The sequence below is a fragment of the Vipera berus genome (genome assembly GCF_964194415.1).
Source record: "Vipera berus genome assembly, chromosome: 4".
Taxonomy (NCBI): Eukaryota; Metazoa; Chordata; class Lepidosauria; order Squamata; family Viperidae; genus Vipera; species Vipera berus.
This window is the reverse complement of record NC_138206.1, coordinates 60032357-60046943: the sequence shown is the minus strand read 5'-3', so window position 1 is coordinate 60046943 and position 14587 is coordinate 60032357. Positions and strand designations below refer to the sequence as shown.

Sequence of the window (14587 nt, the reverse complement as noted above, 5' to 3'; positions counted from 1 at the left end):
GGATTTAAAACCACAACTCCATTAGAACTGGTATTTATGGATTTGATAGGTCCTATGAAACCCAGTTTAGGGGGTGCTTGCTACATATTAAATATTCTAGACCATTATAGCAGATATGGGTTCTGTTATCTCCTTACGTCAAAAACTGAAACTATACAAACAATATCTAATTGGCTCAAGTTTGTACAAAGGAAAACTCAGTTAAATGTAAAAACCATAATAACAGACAATGGAACTGAGTTTGTTAATAAACAGTTCAATGAGCTGTTAGTTTCAGAGGGAATAGAGCATAGACGTACAGCTCCTTATAGACCTCAGCATAATGCATTTGTTGAACGGAGGGGCCAAACATTGCAAGCTATGATTAGATCTATGATTGAAGATTCTGGTTTACCTGATAGCTTATGGGGAGAAGCAGCAAAATGTGCTAATCATATTTTAAACAATGTGGTTAGTTCAGCTACAGGTAAAATTCCTTATACCTTATGGTATAAGAGAAAACCAAATCTTAGTTATATTCACACATTTGGGACACCTGCTTGGGTACATATTCCAAGTTCAATAAGAAATAAAGGAGAACATAGAGCTAAACAATTATTTTTTGTTGGCTATGAGTTAAACCATAAGTCTTATCGGTTCTGGGAGAAAGGTACTAAAAACATTTATTGTAGTTCTAGCGCTGTTTTTCAAGAACAGTCAGGCTGGGAAAGGGTAGAAGATATTGTATATATTCCTCAACAAGATTTAACTAACTCCTCAAATGAAAGTGATAAAGAAGAGGAGGAACCTGCTAGAGAGATCAAACAAGAACCACTGATAGTGGAGACAGGAGAGGAAGAAGATAATAATGTAAATGTACCTATAAGTCCAATAATTCTCAGAAGGTCTAACAGGGAAAGACGACAGCCTGATCGTTTCGAGGCAGGTTTAATTTGTCAAATAGACATTGAACCTTCTAATGTTGAAGAAATAAAAATGTATCCTGAGAATGAAAGAAAGAATTGGAAAGTAGCTATGGATAAAGAAATAAAGTCTTTGCAAGATCTTAATGTTTATCAAGAGGTTAAAATACCTAAAACAGAAAAGTTAATTGGATGTAAATGGGTTTTTAAACTGAAAGAAAGTGTTACAGGAGAGGTAATACATAAGGCAAGATTAGTTGCTCAAGGATTTGCACAGAATAATAGTGATTATGATGAAGTATTTTCCCCAACTTTAAGAGCTTCCACTCTTAGGGCTGCTTTAGTTTGGGCAGCAAATAAGAATTATAGTATAAAACATGTAGATATTGAAACTGCTTATTTGCATGCAACATTAAACCATGATATATATATGAAAGTTCCATCAGGAATAGAAAGTAAGGTAGGGTTGGAAACTGAATAAGAGTTTGTATGGTTTAAAACAGTCAGGTTATGAGTGGAATAGATGTTTAGTAAAAGAGTTAAATAGTTTGGGATTTAAAGCTAGTATTGCAGATCCTTGTTTATTTATAAAACAGCAAAATAGTGAATTATCATTGTTATTATTATTCACTGATGATATTGCTATTATAGCAAAAGATGAAACAGAAACTGAAAGAATAATTTCAGGGTTAAAAAGAAAATTTAGAGTAAAAGATCTAGGAGCTATTAGTCATTATCTAGGGCTGGATATTATCAGGACTAGTAAAGGATTTAAACTGTCTCAAGCTAAGAAAATTAATGGTTTGCTGAAACGTTATAATATGGAAAACTGTAAACCAGTAAAAACACCTATGGTTCAAGGTTTTGAGAGTTCAGCAGATAACAGCAATGTCTTTGATAAAAAGATATATCAATCATTAATAGGCAGCTTGATGTATTTATGTAACTGGTCAAGACCTGACATAGCATTTACAGTTAATCATTTAGCTAGATATTGTGAGAATCCTACAACCAGATGTTGGCAAGGTGCGAAAAGAGTTTTAAGATATTTGAAGCACACCATACATTATTCTCTATATCTAGAGCCAACAAAGGAATTGGAACTAAAAGCATTTGCAGATGCTAGTTTTGCATCTGATACTGTAACCAGGAAATCCACTTCAGGATTGGTTGTATTATTGGGAAACGCTTTAGTAGGATGGAGGTCTAACAGACAGAAGCATATAAGCTTATCAACAACTGAATCCGAATTTTCTTGTTTATCTTTATTATGTACTGAGCTATTGGTATGGAAACAATTATTGTTTGATATGGGTTTAAATTGTAATGAACCAATAAAAGTGTATGGAGACAATCAAGCAGCTATAAAATTAGCAACTAATGCTGCAGTGAAAACTAGATCAAAACATACGGATCTACGGTATCTAAATGTCAGACAATGTGTTAAAGATAATTTGATTAAACTGGAATATTGTGCAACTGAAGATAATATTGCTGACCAGTTTACTAAAGCTCAGGGTGCTATAAAGCATAAATCTGTTTGTGATATGTGTAATTTGAGATTGTAAAAATATATGTATAATATGCCACCCAAAAGGGGAGATTGTTAGAGATTAAACTTGATTTGGGTGACAATATTATACAATGGAGTAAAAGCACCTTTAAGGAGTTAAACGGCCTAAGGGTGTGGCTGTAATTATTCCACATAAAAGAGAGTTAGATGTTACACGTAGTTGCTCTTGTATATGTGTTTGATGTTAGTGTTTGGATACCTCTTGTTCTCTTGTTTGCTAACTTGATATTTATTCTCTCAAGAATCAACTGCTTGCTACAGTGTATATTGTTTTTGATATTGGTAAGCAGCTTTTGTATTTTGATACTATGTTTTTATGGACTGACTTTTATGTGCATGATACTGGATTGATACTTGGACTATTTCTTACTGTGTTTCTTTTTGTTGTCTGAGTAAAAATAAGTTATAAAACTCGTGTTAGTGCATTACTGTTTGCCTAAAAGTCCCAGTACAACTTCCACTGTGTATTAATAATACTCTGTTAAACAAAACATTTTTTCAACAACATATTCTAACAATACCTACTCCTGCACGATGTCCTATGCTGCTGCAATTTAAGTGTCCCAAAGCATTGAATTGTGAATCCTTTTACATTTAGCAAAATGGGAGCATCTCGGGATATAGTAACAGCAGTATATCTTGAAACACCCATTATGCAATTACATGCTACACAAGTAATGCATAAAGGAAACTGTCATTTACATAACATATCTCTCCTTGTCAAACTAAGGAGATGCGCTCTTTATCTGTTTTATTTCATTTCTTAACAAGATAAAATTAATATGTTGTCCCTGCCTTTGCATCGTATACAGAGCTGCTAGGGACTTTGCTACAGCCTTTGTCAATGTCAATGTCACATCGGAGACACATGAAGTCTCTGCTCTCTGGTTCCTGTGGTATGTGAAGCTGTGTGGGGGGACCACCAGGATTTTTTCTATAACCAACGGAGGACAGGTAAAGCAAGTGATTCATTTTTTCCTTCCTTTTGAGAGTTCAAAATGAATGAATGTGATCCTGCATTTGTGTGATATGGAAAGTTTTAAAGCATAACCAAGAATACTTTCCAAAAAGTTAATGTAGCTTTTTAGTTGTGGAAATGAGTGCCCATTGTGGAAGGTCAAAAAAAGTCGAGATGGTGACTATCTTGAGTTTCATTGGCTTCCCCCTGCAGACATCTCAATTTGGAATAATTAATGAAAATTTTATTTATTGGCAGCATTCTTAGATTTCTCCTGAAATTAGATTAACATTGCAACAAACCTTATTCCATTCACTTCTTAGTCTATTCAGTACAATATGACTGTGGTAGTATAATAATTGTATTGTTTAGTTTCCATGGTTATAACTGGTGTCTATACACTCAAAAATCTCTTATAAAGTAAGTTTTATTGGCAATGTTAATTCTAGAAGTAAAAACTAATGCAAACTAAATTTAGAGAAAGAGAATAGAATGGAAAGAAAGAACAGAAAATGCAGGGGAGGGGGAGAAAGAAAGAAAAGAAAGTGAAATAATATAATAAAAAATACATGAAGTGACCTCCAACCTTCATCAGAAGTATAAACATATTTAATAGCTCTTCAACCGTTACAGATTTAAACAGGTATTTTTCCTCCCATATCCCATTCCATATTTATTTGCTTGCCAACCATATCTCTATCTACTCTATCAAAGGCCTCTAGGTATGTAACATCAGGTGAAAAGTTTTTTTAAAAGAGGTAGATCAGGACAATATCAAAAACAATCATGGCCAAATAAAAGCAAAGATAAAACCCAAGATAAATGCCGACAGTCAGCTGGGAGTTCTTTGTTATAATTGCTCCAGCAAAGGCCTTTTATATTTTACATTCCAGTCCCTTAAAATATGTTGTCATCAGTGCTTTTTTTGTAAAAGAAAAAGGTGCCGGAACTCACACACGTCATACAACCCGCCTTGCCTACCTTATAAGGTTCTATCCAAAAAAGGTGCCGGAACTCCGTTCTGAGCGTTCTATGACAAAAAAAGCCCTGGATGTCATTATTAATTTTTTATGATTACTTGAACATTTTATGTAATGGATATCCTACTGTCAGGTATTTTGTACCAGTTATATACTTCAAACTGTCTTCTCGTTTTGCTGAAGTCTTTGTTGCTTCTAGGAAAGAAAATTTATCGGAGGTTCTGGACAAATTACAGAAAAGATAATGGAACTACTCAGCGATAAAGTTAAACTCAAGAGTCCTGTAGTCCATATTGACCAGTCAGGTGATAGCGTCATTGTGGAGACACTGAACCATGAGATATATGAGGTAACTGATTAGCATTATTGCATCACAGGCATTTAAACAAAAACATGCCTGATGCAAATTTTAGCCCAATGTAATTGGCCCCACTATTGCATGTTGCTCTGCATTTAATGTTACTCAAAATGCTTTTCAAGTTGCTTTTATTGATATATTTATGAGAGATTTTGTGATACTGTAATTGTGATACTATAATTGGCTTCTGACATTTCACTGTCTTCCATGGGTCCTGTTTTCTTGTCTTGATTACATTACTGGACTATCAGTATAGTAGGTGGAGGAGAGGGAGGAGAAGGAGAAGAAGGAGAAAGAGAAAGAGGAAAAGGAGAAAGAGAAGTAGCAGCTCATTTACTTTGAACTACAATTTTATTTTCATTGTTTTAAACTCTGTTAGAAACACCATTTTAAAAGGTTCAAAATAGATTGAAATATAGAAATGCGTTTCACAATGTGTCAAAGGTTTACCTATGTTGTATTTACCAGGGCAAGTATGTCATTAGTGCCATCCCACCAATATTGACTGGAAAGATTCATTTCACTCCAGAACTGCCAACAATAAGAAACCAATTAACCCAGCGCCTCCCGATGGGTTCCGTCATTAAATGCATGATGTACTACAAAGAAGCCTTCTGGAGGAAGTTGGGTATGTATGGAATCTGTTTTATGACAGTTAAGAATGTTCTAATACCTTCAGATGAAACTTCACATAATATGAACCGTTATGAAAAAGAGGTTTTGTTGCAAAAAAAAGGTAGAGAGGATTAATCAGCAAACATCTGACAAGCTGTAATATATGGTAAGTAGAATGAGATTATCATGCATAGGCCTGACCTGGTTTAGGGATGTGTTACAAATACCTGCTTTAATGTGCTCTTTCCTACACAAGATGTAGTGAATTTCAGTGTAAGAGCAAGTTGTACTTTATCAGATTAAAATCCCCCATTTGCCTTCACAAATTCCTTGGAAGGTTAGAAACAGGAACATTTTGCAAAATAGCTCTAAATGTTTATTTGCTAAGAAGGGAAGTAAAACTTTGCAAAGTACCATTAAAAATGTTTGTCAGGAAATTATGCTCTGGATGGAATTTTTGTGTTGGTCATCCTCTTTTTATTTTTCTGTCAGGTTTCTGTGGTTGCACAATTATTCTGGATGATGATGCTCCCATTTCAGCAACATTAGATGATACTAAACCAGATGGATCCGTACCTGCTCTTATGGGGTAAGAAATCCAGCGTTTATCTGTTTGGCTACCAAATACGAAAAAAGTTGTATTAAATGTTTGCTTATATGTACGAGTCCTAAAAAACCTGAGAGAACCTTGAAAAATCACATTTATATCATATCTGTCTTTTTTCCTTCAGTAACATTAGTTTTTACCACGTGTTGCTGAACTCATTGAACTCTACATAAAACATATAAGAGCTGTTCTGCTGCCTGCAAGAAAGTTCTCTACTTCCATTCCTAACATTGCTAGGGAAATGAATATATATTTCATGTCATGATGTTATGTCATGTCAATATTATGGTATTTACTAGTTTTTTCCCTATACAGAAGATTAATCACTTGCTTTCCTTCTATCCTTGATTAGGAATGCTCAACTGTAAAGATGTGGTTAATCTTAATTATGGTTTATTGACACTACTCAGCATCATAATTCATAATTCATGGTTTGAACATGCCTTGTTCCAAACCATAATTAAGCCACCGTACTTTGCATTTTGTGGCCATGATTGGCTATATTTAACTGAAATAGATACAGAAGCTTCCAAATATCTCAGTCTATATATCAATGCCACAAGAAGTGAGGAAAATATATATGCCAATGTTACAGTCCTTTCAGAATGAGCATGTTGGTTTAATGAGAAGTTTAAGTCTTTGTATGTATTTTACATCTCTTAACTCCACAATTTTGCACTGAATTACATGCATTTTACACCCCATGACAAACAGCAGCATCGTCTTATAGCTCTCTGCTATAAGAGGGTCTTCTTCTGGAAGAGGTCTTCTTCACAAGAGGGTCTTCTTCTGGAGTTTATTTATAAATCACCCACACCATTGCCTCCAGATACAGAAGCCACTGCTTCTTGTATGCACTTTCTTCCCCATAGATTCCCACTTTCTTTCCTTCCCATTACATATGCATCCCAAACACACACAAAGAGGTGTCCTTCTTTGCAGCATAATGCCAGTACCCCATGAAAACTCCCATAGACCAGATATCAAGAAGAATGCCAGCTGAGCCTGGCCAAGCATTGCGTCTTTTCCTCTTCTCCATTGCTGGCTAAATAGCCACTCCTTTGCTGATTGTGACTGTGTGACTAGAAGTGTTTGTGGTGGTGGGGATGATATGCAGAGTTCTGATGACTTGCCTCCAGTGACTCAGCACAGTCAAGCTGCTGGAGGCTCTCCACTGGTCTTGACCCCAGAATGGGACCATGAGGTGGGAGTTCAGTTAAGAAGCATTGGGATAGTCATAACCCACCAGGCTGCTCCATTGTGAGGCAAGAGGTTCTACTTGCAGACAGTGATGAAGGACCTATGGTCTTGGCAACGGCCTTTCACTCACACAGTTACCTTCTACCATGGATGTTGAAGTGATTCTTCTCTTCTCACCCATGTTGACCTGATGTGCTCTTAGCTGACCGTGGAACTATCTTTTTACACAAGAGCAGGAACAAAGTTATCCCAGGGATCCACTATGGGCAAGCCCAAATAAACTAGGAAGCCTTCACATTTGCCTATTATCCTGGGAGATAATAGGAGAGTCTCACTCTACAGTGAGAACCCGAGCTACAATGGTTAGCATATAACTTTCTCCTATATTTGTAGCTGAATAAGTGCCAGGCAAAAACTAGATTGGTGATATTTTAAATATGTTTTTTCTTGGAGCAGTAATATTGTTCATGTGTGTTGCATTGGGATATATATTCATTTATGTAACACTGATGGAAAATTCTTTTTATATTTAGATTTATCCTTGCCAGAAAAGCCTTTAGACTAGCAAATATTAGCAAAGAAGAGAGGTAAGAAGCAACAGATTTTGGAAATTTTTCTAATTTAAATGTTTGTTTTTAATTCTCTGAGAATAATTAATTCTGTGTTAATCTACCATTAAAGTTTTGTTTTCCACCTTTGTTGTTGCAACACAATAACTTTTTATAACAAGCTATTAATCCAGGTTTCCCAAACCCAAAATCTAGTTCCTAAGGGTCAGAATAAATCAGAGAGGTAAAATGGTGGGAAATTTTGTAAAATTTTAGAGAACCTTAACCCTAACCCTAATCTTAACCCTAACCCTGAATTTCACTACATAACCACAGAGTTATAGGAAAGGGACAGAGGACAAAATGAAAGTGTTTCTAATGTACTCCTTCCCAACAGTAAGTAAAGGTAAAGGTAAAGGTTTCCCTGCACATGCGTGCTAGTCATTTCCAACTCTAGGGGCCGGTGCTCATCTCCATTTCAAAGCCGAAGAGCAAGCGCTTGTCCAAGGACGTCTCTGTGGTCATGTGGCCGGCATGACTAGACGCCAAAGGTGCACGGAACGCTGTTACCTTCCCACCATAGTGGTCCCTATTTTTCTACTTGCATTTTTACGTGCTTTCGAACTGCTAGGTTGGCAGAAGCTGGGACGAGTAACAGGCGCTCACTCTGTTACGCGGCACTTGGGATTCGACCCGCCAAACTGCTGACCTTCTGATCGACAAGCTCAGCATCCTAACCCACTGAGCCACCGCAACAGTACTCTAACTCAAAATGATGGAAAGCCTGCTGCTTTTATATGTGAATTTTGGTGTAGTTTAGAATAAATATTTCTAGAATTTTGTACTGTATTTCTATATCAAGAGTGAATTTCTATTGTGGTATTATTTGTTTATTTATCTCATTAGTATACTCCCAAATGGTGTGCCTTGTGATGTTAGTTTAAAAGCTAATGATGAGTTTAGGCTAGTTTTAAACATTTTCATTCTTTATGCAGAAAGAGAAGAATCTGTGAATTGTACGCTAAAGTGCTAGGATCAGAAGAAGCTTTACATGTAAGGAAGAAGAACATCTAAAATTGGTGGAGTATTGATGGTTATAATAGTACGGTCGAGCCATATGAATTTTTAGGATGCATGTTCATAATATATTTAAACTATTTAATACAGCCTCTTGAATAAAATCCTGAAATAATGATGCAGCAATGTTTTTCTCAAGCATCAGGTACACAGTACAAGATGTGAGCTGATAGAGAAATAGGGGAAGGATTTGAAGTTCATGCTGCAGATAAAAAATGTGAAGTACTGGCACTTTGGGATAGCTAGAAAGAGTAGCTTCTTATTATGCGGTTAACCATTTTGATAATTGTGAATAAGCCTACACAGAACAAAAGGCCAGGGCTTAACCAAAGTAGCATGGTGCCTAGAATGTCTAGGAGTTTGACAAAAAATTGTGAACTTTGGCTAGGTTGCTGAAAATGAGATAGCATCTGGAGAGCTATCGGATCATTTTGCTGTTGCCTTTTTTGCATCCATTGACTAGTTTCATACAGCACAGTTAAGTCAGCCACTAGCTTTTTCATTGTTCTGTCCTTAGACCTAGCAGCATATAATCATCCTAGCTATATCAAGGGCTGTAATTTTGGAAAATATGCAAGCTCTGTTCACTTCCTACAATCCTGCCCAATGTCCTATGAAGTCTTGTGCCAAACTTGGTTATATTAATTGTTCCTTCCCCATTGCACAATATAGCCCCAAGGTGTTTGGGAGGCATTTTCTTTGTTGCTGGACCTTAACAGCGCATTTTGTCTTGTAGCACCTTATGTTTTCTGTCATTATACACCTCCATCACATTTCCTGGAAGTTTGATTTTCAAAGTTGTTAATTTCCACAGCTGACTGCATCTCACTTGAGGTGCTGACTAGAAAGTAGTAGTCTGAGTCAAAAATGCTCTAATACAGTTTGGGTTAAAACTGTATCTTGATTGTCCCTGATATTGTCAGGATTCATTATTTCACAGGTTTTCTATGTAACAACCGACTGAGTTAAACTGGGTGAATCATCATATTCTATGAAGATTGATCAACAAATTAAATATAATATGCCTGCTTATCTGAAGGGAGCTAAATCCTACAGCAGCATTCCTGGATTTTACCATACTTAAAACTTTTAAGAATATGGGACGACATTATATTGTTGAGCAAATGTAATATTCATGCCATTTTCGAAGCTATGAAATGTACCAAAATTACATTCTGTCCATAGTAGTGTCCTCACTGTTCCATAAATTTCTGCCCCTTCTTTTTGAGATTCTGCATTTCGCAGCAGAAAAAGAACCATTTACTGGTTCAAAACACCTCAGAGCTGAGCAACTACAAGGACATTAGAATTAAAACAGTTTTCAGTAAGGTATCTTTATTGTCAGTCTTAGGGCAAATACCAAATCTTGCAAATTGCAAGAATTCCCAATCTCATTTATAGTGATTTCATTATGATGGAGTCTCTTTGAATTATTTGAAACAGTTCTTTCTTGCAACATGAGCGGAGTTGATATTTACAAGCTAAGCTGTAAACTTGTCTTCTTTTTCCTAATTATTCATGTCTACTCTCTCTTTTGTTACTTACCCACTCTGTCCACAATCTCTCACTTTTATGGGAACTCACTAGAATTATCTACTCTTTTTGAACTCAGTGAACAAGACTAACTTACTTTGAAAATAGGTATAGTTTCAGATGACAACAGATTAAATTGTAGGTTGATAGTCTGTTTTCAAAATCAAACTACCGTAATAGGAAAAATAGCACTTGCTGTAATTTATTGGATATAACTTCTGATTCCTCACCATGAGACTATAATATGTCAAAAGAGTGTGAGTTCTGAAAAATACAGGTTTTCTTCATTAAAAAGTTGAAACAATAAACATTATTTTCCATTTTGGTGGGGGGAGTCCAAATAAAACTTTTGTTCATTCAGTAGCCAGGAAATGTGTTATCTAACTGAGCCAAATTGTTCAGATGGGGTGTCAAACTCAATTTCATTGAGAGCCACATCAGCATGGCGGTTGCCCTCAGGGGGCCGGGTGGGTTTGGCCTGGGTGGGCGTGGCCTACTGGGTGGATGTGGCTAAAGTGCCTACGGCCTACTGGGTGGGCGTGGCCAGCTCTACATCGTTCGCATCAAGGGTGCCTATGGGGGCCTGGACAGGAGTGGGATAGATCTGAGGGTCTCTGGCAGGAGGAGGGTCTCTGGGCCAGGACCAAGGCAGTGGGGGCCGTTCCCTCACTGTTTCCAGGGTGGCTTCGCGGGCCGCATGAAACCACTTCATGGGCCGCATCTGGCCCCCGGGCCTTGTGTTTGACATGTCTGAGATAGACTCTATCAGCATGCAGCCAATGAAGTTTAACCTAGTACTTTTCAGCTGATATGAATATGCTTCTGTGTAGTCATTATCTAGTAATCCCAATTTTAATCCTGCGAACATGCGTTCAAAAGTTTGCTTTATATCTCATCATGGTTTATTCTTACAGCCAGTGCATTATGAAGAAAAGAACTGGTGTACAGAACAATATTCTGGAGGCTGTTATACAGCATATTTTCCACCAGGCATTATGTCCCAATATGGAAGGTAAAACAGAATAACAGTGTTCTCTTTTCTTGGCATTGTTCCCCCTCAGTTTTTGGATACTTGACAAACTACCAGAACAATGAGCTAATCTCATATTTAAAAGAAAGGTTTATACAAATACAATATATTTGGCAAAAATAAAGTTGCTGTTTGTGCCTTTAACTTTAGTGCTGTTGAACAGAAGAATCAAATATAAAAATCAGGGCTTAACAACAGATTATTATTTGCAGATATGATCTTGGAATTATGTGGAGACTGTTCAAATGGGTATGTCTTAGGGTAGCATATCTGCTGCTCTGGGAAAAGGAAGAAAGTTAAATGGAAGGCTTCACTCTCTTTCAAATGGTGTTGGGCTACATTTACCCTTCAGATATTTAATATGCCAAGGCAAAATAAGCAGATGCTTTCCTCCATACATCCCTTTTATTTTCACTAATTTGTGGAAAAAACGGCCTTTGAATGAAATAGATCTTGAAATATGAGGAAATATACCAGTATTCTTCCTAATTCAGGTCTGCTAGCATCCCAAGTGTAGCTGGGATTAAACATTTATTCATAACAGATTAGAGCTGTGGAAAAAATCTTACTACTTGTGCAAGTAGCAGCATGGTAAGGCAAATGGGTAGCAAAGATATGTCACTTCCCTTCTAGCCTTGAAACACTACCATATTGGGTGTACAGTTTGGTTAAGTATGTGAAAAACACCCCCCCCCCAAAAAAAAATTAAAACACACAAAGAAGGATGTTGCAAAATGTTTGTGTTTCTTGAAACAAAACTTGACAAAGTTGAGTTTGATAGTTTGATAAAGTTTGATAGTTTAAATAGTTTAGGATTGTTTGCGTAAGTTAGATTATGATTGTTTGTATTTTTATACCCTGTGTTTTGGTATTAGATTGGAAAGTATTATTTTGTATTTGTATAATTATTGATATGATATATATATATATATATGTTTGGAGTTTACCTATATGAGTTAAAGTTCGATAGTTTAAATAGTTTAGGATTGTTTGCGTAAGTTAGATTATGATTGTTTGTATTTTTATACCCTGTATTCTGCTCTGGGAAGTGGGGGGGGAGGGGAAAGGGAGGGAGGGGTTGGGGAGGGTTGGGGAGGGGCAAGAGGGTGGGAAGGGAGGGGATTGGGAGGGTTTTTTTTCTTTTTTTTTGGTTTGTTAAAGATAAAATGTATTGTAAAACTTTTTAATAAAAAAACTTGACAAAGTTGATGGAAAATGTAAGATGGCACCTGTTTTTCTTCATATAAACATATTAGCTACAAGTGGAATTACTACGTCTATTTTATTTGTATCTGTTTTCTTTAAAGAATAATACGTGAGCCCGTTGGCAGAATCTACTTTGCTGGCACTGAGACAGCAACCCAGTGGAGTGGCTATATGGAAGGAGCGGTGCAGGCTGGGGAGAGAGCTGCTAGAGAGGTAAGCAGAACCGCTGCTATTGGCCACCTTCATGAAAGACCCAAACAAACTAGTTTTATTTGAAAGATGATCTGGGAACTTGGCATTGATACTTCCAATATTGCTGCACCAAAGACAAATTAGAATGACCAAAGAACAATGAAATATATACTAAGATACTCTGATTTTTTTTTTTTTGCTACATGGCTGAAATTTCTAAGACAAAGCACTTTTCAGGTCTACCTTGTTTTTCAGCCAGTGGTCTAATTTAGTAAGCCTGAATAAATGGAATAACATGAAGTAGCTATTTAATTTAAAGCCTTTGCAATGTTATATACCACCAATGGAAGGTAGTTCATGTATTCCATGAATAAGGCAAACTTGAAGTTATACGAGCAAAAATGTCAAGACTGAATGTTGACATTCTGAAAACTGAAACTTAAATGGTCTGGAATGGGTCACTTCTCATTAAAGAGGGATCAGATTTATTACTGCAGACAAGAAGTAGTAGCCTTCTTGCATAAAAGAAATGGAGTAGCCATCAGTATTAACAAAATAGTATCAAAATAATTACATGATACTAGATTGGAAGTGGACACGGTGGCTCAGTGGGTTAGGATGCTGAGCTTGTCGATCAGATGGTTGGCAGTTTGGTGGGTCGAATCCCGAGTGCCACGTAGCAGAGTGAGCGCCTGTTACTCGTCCCAGCTTCTGCCAACCTAGCAGTTCGAAAGCACGTAAAAATGCAAGTAGAAAAATAGGGACCACTACGGTGGGAAGGTAACAGCGTTCCGTGCGCCTTTGGTGTCTAGTCATGCCGGCCACATGACCACGGAGATGTCCTCGGACAAGCACTGGCTCTTCGGCTTTGAAACGGAGATGAGCACCGGCCCCTAGAGTCGGAAACGACTAGCACGCATGTGCGGGGGAACCTTTACCTTTACCTTTAGATTGGAAGTAATAAAAGTGAGAGCCAAAGAGAGCCCTTGAATCTAGAATAGGAGGGAAGCTGGCAAAACTGATGGATTTTATCCATTACTGTTATGAACACACATTGTATTTGGACTGATCTGGATTGGATAGGACTGGCTCTTATGTGACTTTATTCTAAGAGGGTAAAGGGGTTCCTTCTTCTGTTGTTACTAATATTTCTGTTGTTAGCCCACATTTGAATGAGGAATTATATGGGAAGGCCAGTAAATGATGTTTACCGCATCAGTTCTTTATTGGCCCCAAAGCCAATGCTGTTTGCTTTATCTCTGTTTCAAACATTTGTCATTTGGGAATTCAACATAAATATGTGAGCTGTACTTTCCATAGGCAGATGGTCTCTTAGTAGTTTTAATAAATCTCTTCCATTCCAATTGCATAATGTGCATGATATAAAAATATAACTTTTCTCTTGCAGATATTGTATAGCATGGGAAAAATTTCAAAAAATGACATTTGGGTAACAGAACCAGAATCAAAGGTCAGTGTGCTCATAAATGATCTTCTAAGAACTCTGATTATTTGGAAAATACCAGTTTGTTGAGAATACGTTTAAAGAATGCATTTCTTATCAGCAGGGATATCCACAGTTTAAAACCTTTGCTATTTCTTGCAGCATTTTACTTCTTCCACCATCTGACAGATACACAGGAAATTGTATAGAATACATAGCTTCAAGTAACTCTAAGGGCTTATGATACCATTACAACTTGGTACACATGCATTATAATAGTAAAATGGAGAGTAGAGAGTCGTACCATAGAAACTGAGGTTACTTTGTTTAAAATAATGAACTTGGTTTTCCCCTTTCTTCCTCT

The 14587-nt window shown here is 36.8% G+C and overlaps 1 protein-coding gene across 1 annotated transcript in view; it reads left to right on the top strand.

The window, feature by feature from the left end:
- The window catches only part of LOC308667709 (amine oxidase [flavin-containing] A-like), a 41879-nt gene that overhangs the window by 23239 nt on the left and 4053 nt on the right, over positions 1-14587 (top strand). Inside the window, exons 6-14 of the mRNA XM_081327130.1 lie at positions 3288-3429; positions 4613-4762; positions 5240-5399; positions 5879-5975; positions 7727-7780; positions 8737-8794; positions 11266-11363; positions 12689-12800; positions 14188-14250. Coding sequence (XP_081183256.1) covers positions 3288-3429; positions 4613-4762; positions 5240-5399; positions 5879-5975; positions 7727-7780; positions 8737-8794; positions 11266-11363; positions 12689-12800; positions 14188-14250 — 934 coding nt within the window. The remainder of the gene's footprint in view (positions 1-3287; positions 3430-4612; positions 4763-5239; positions 5400-5878; positions 5976-7726; positions 7781-8736; positions 8795-11265; positions 11364-12688; positions 12801-14187; positions 14251-14587) is intronic.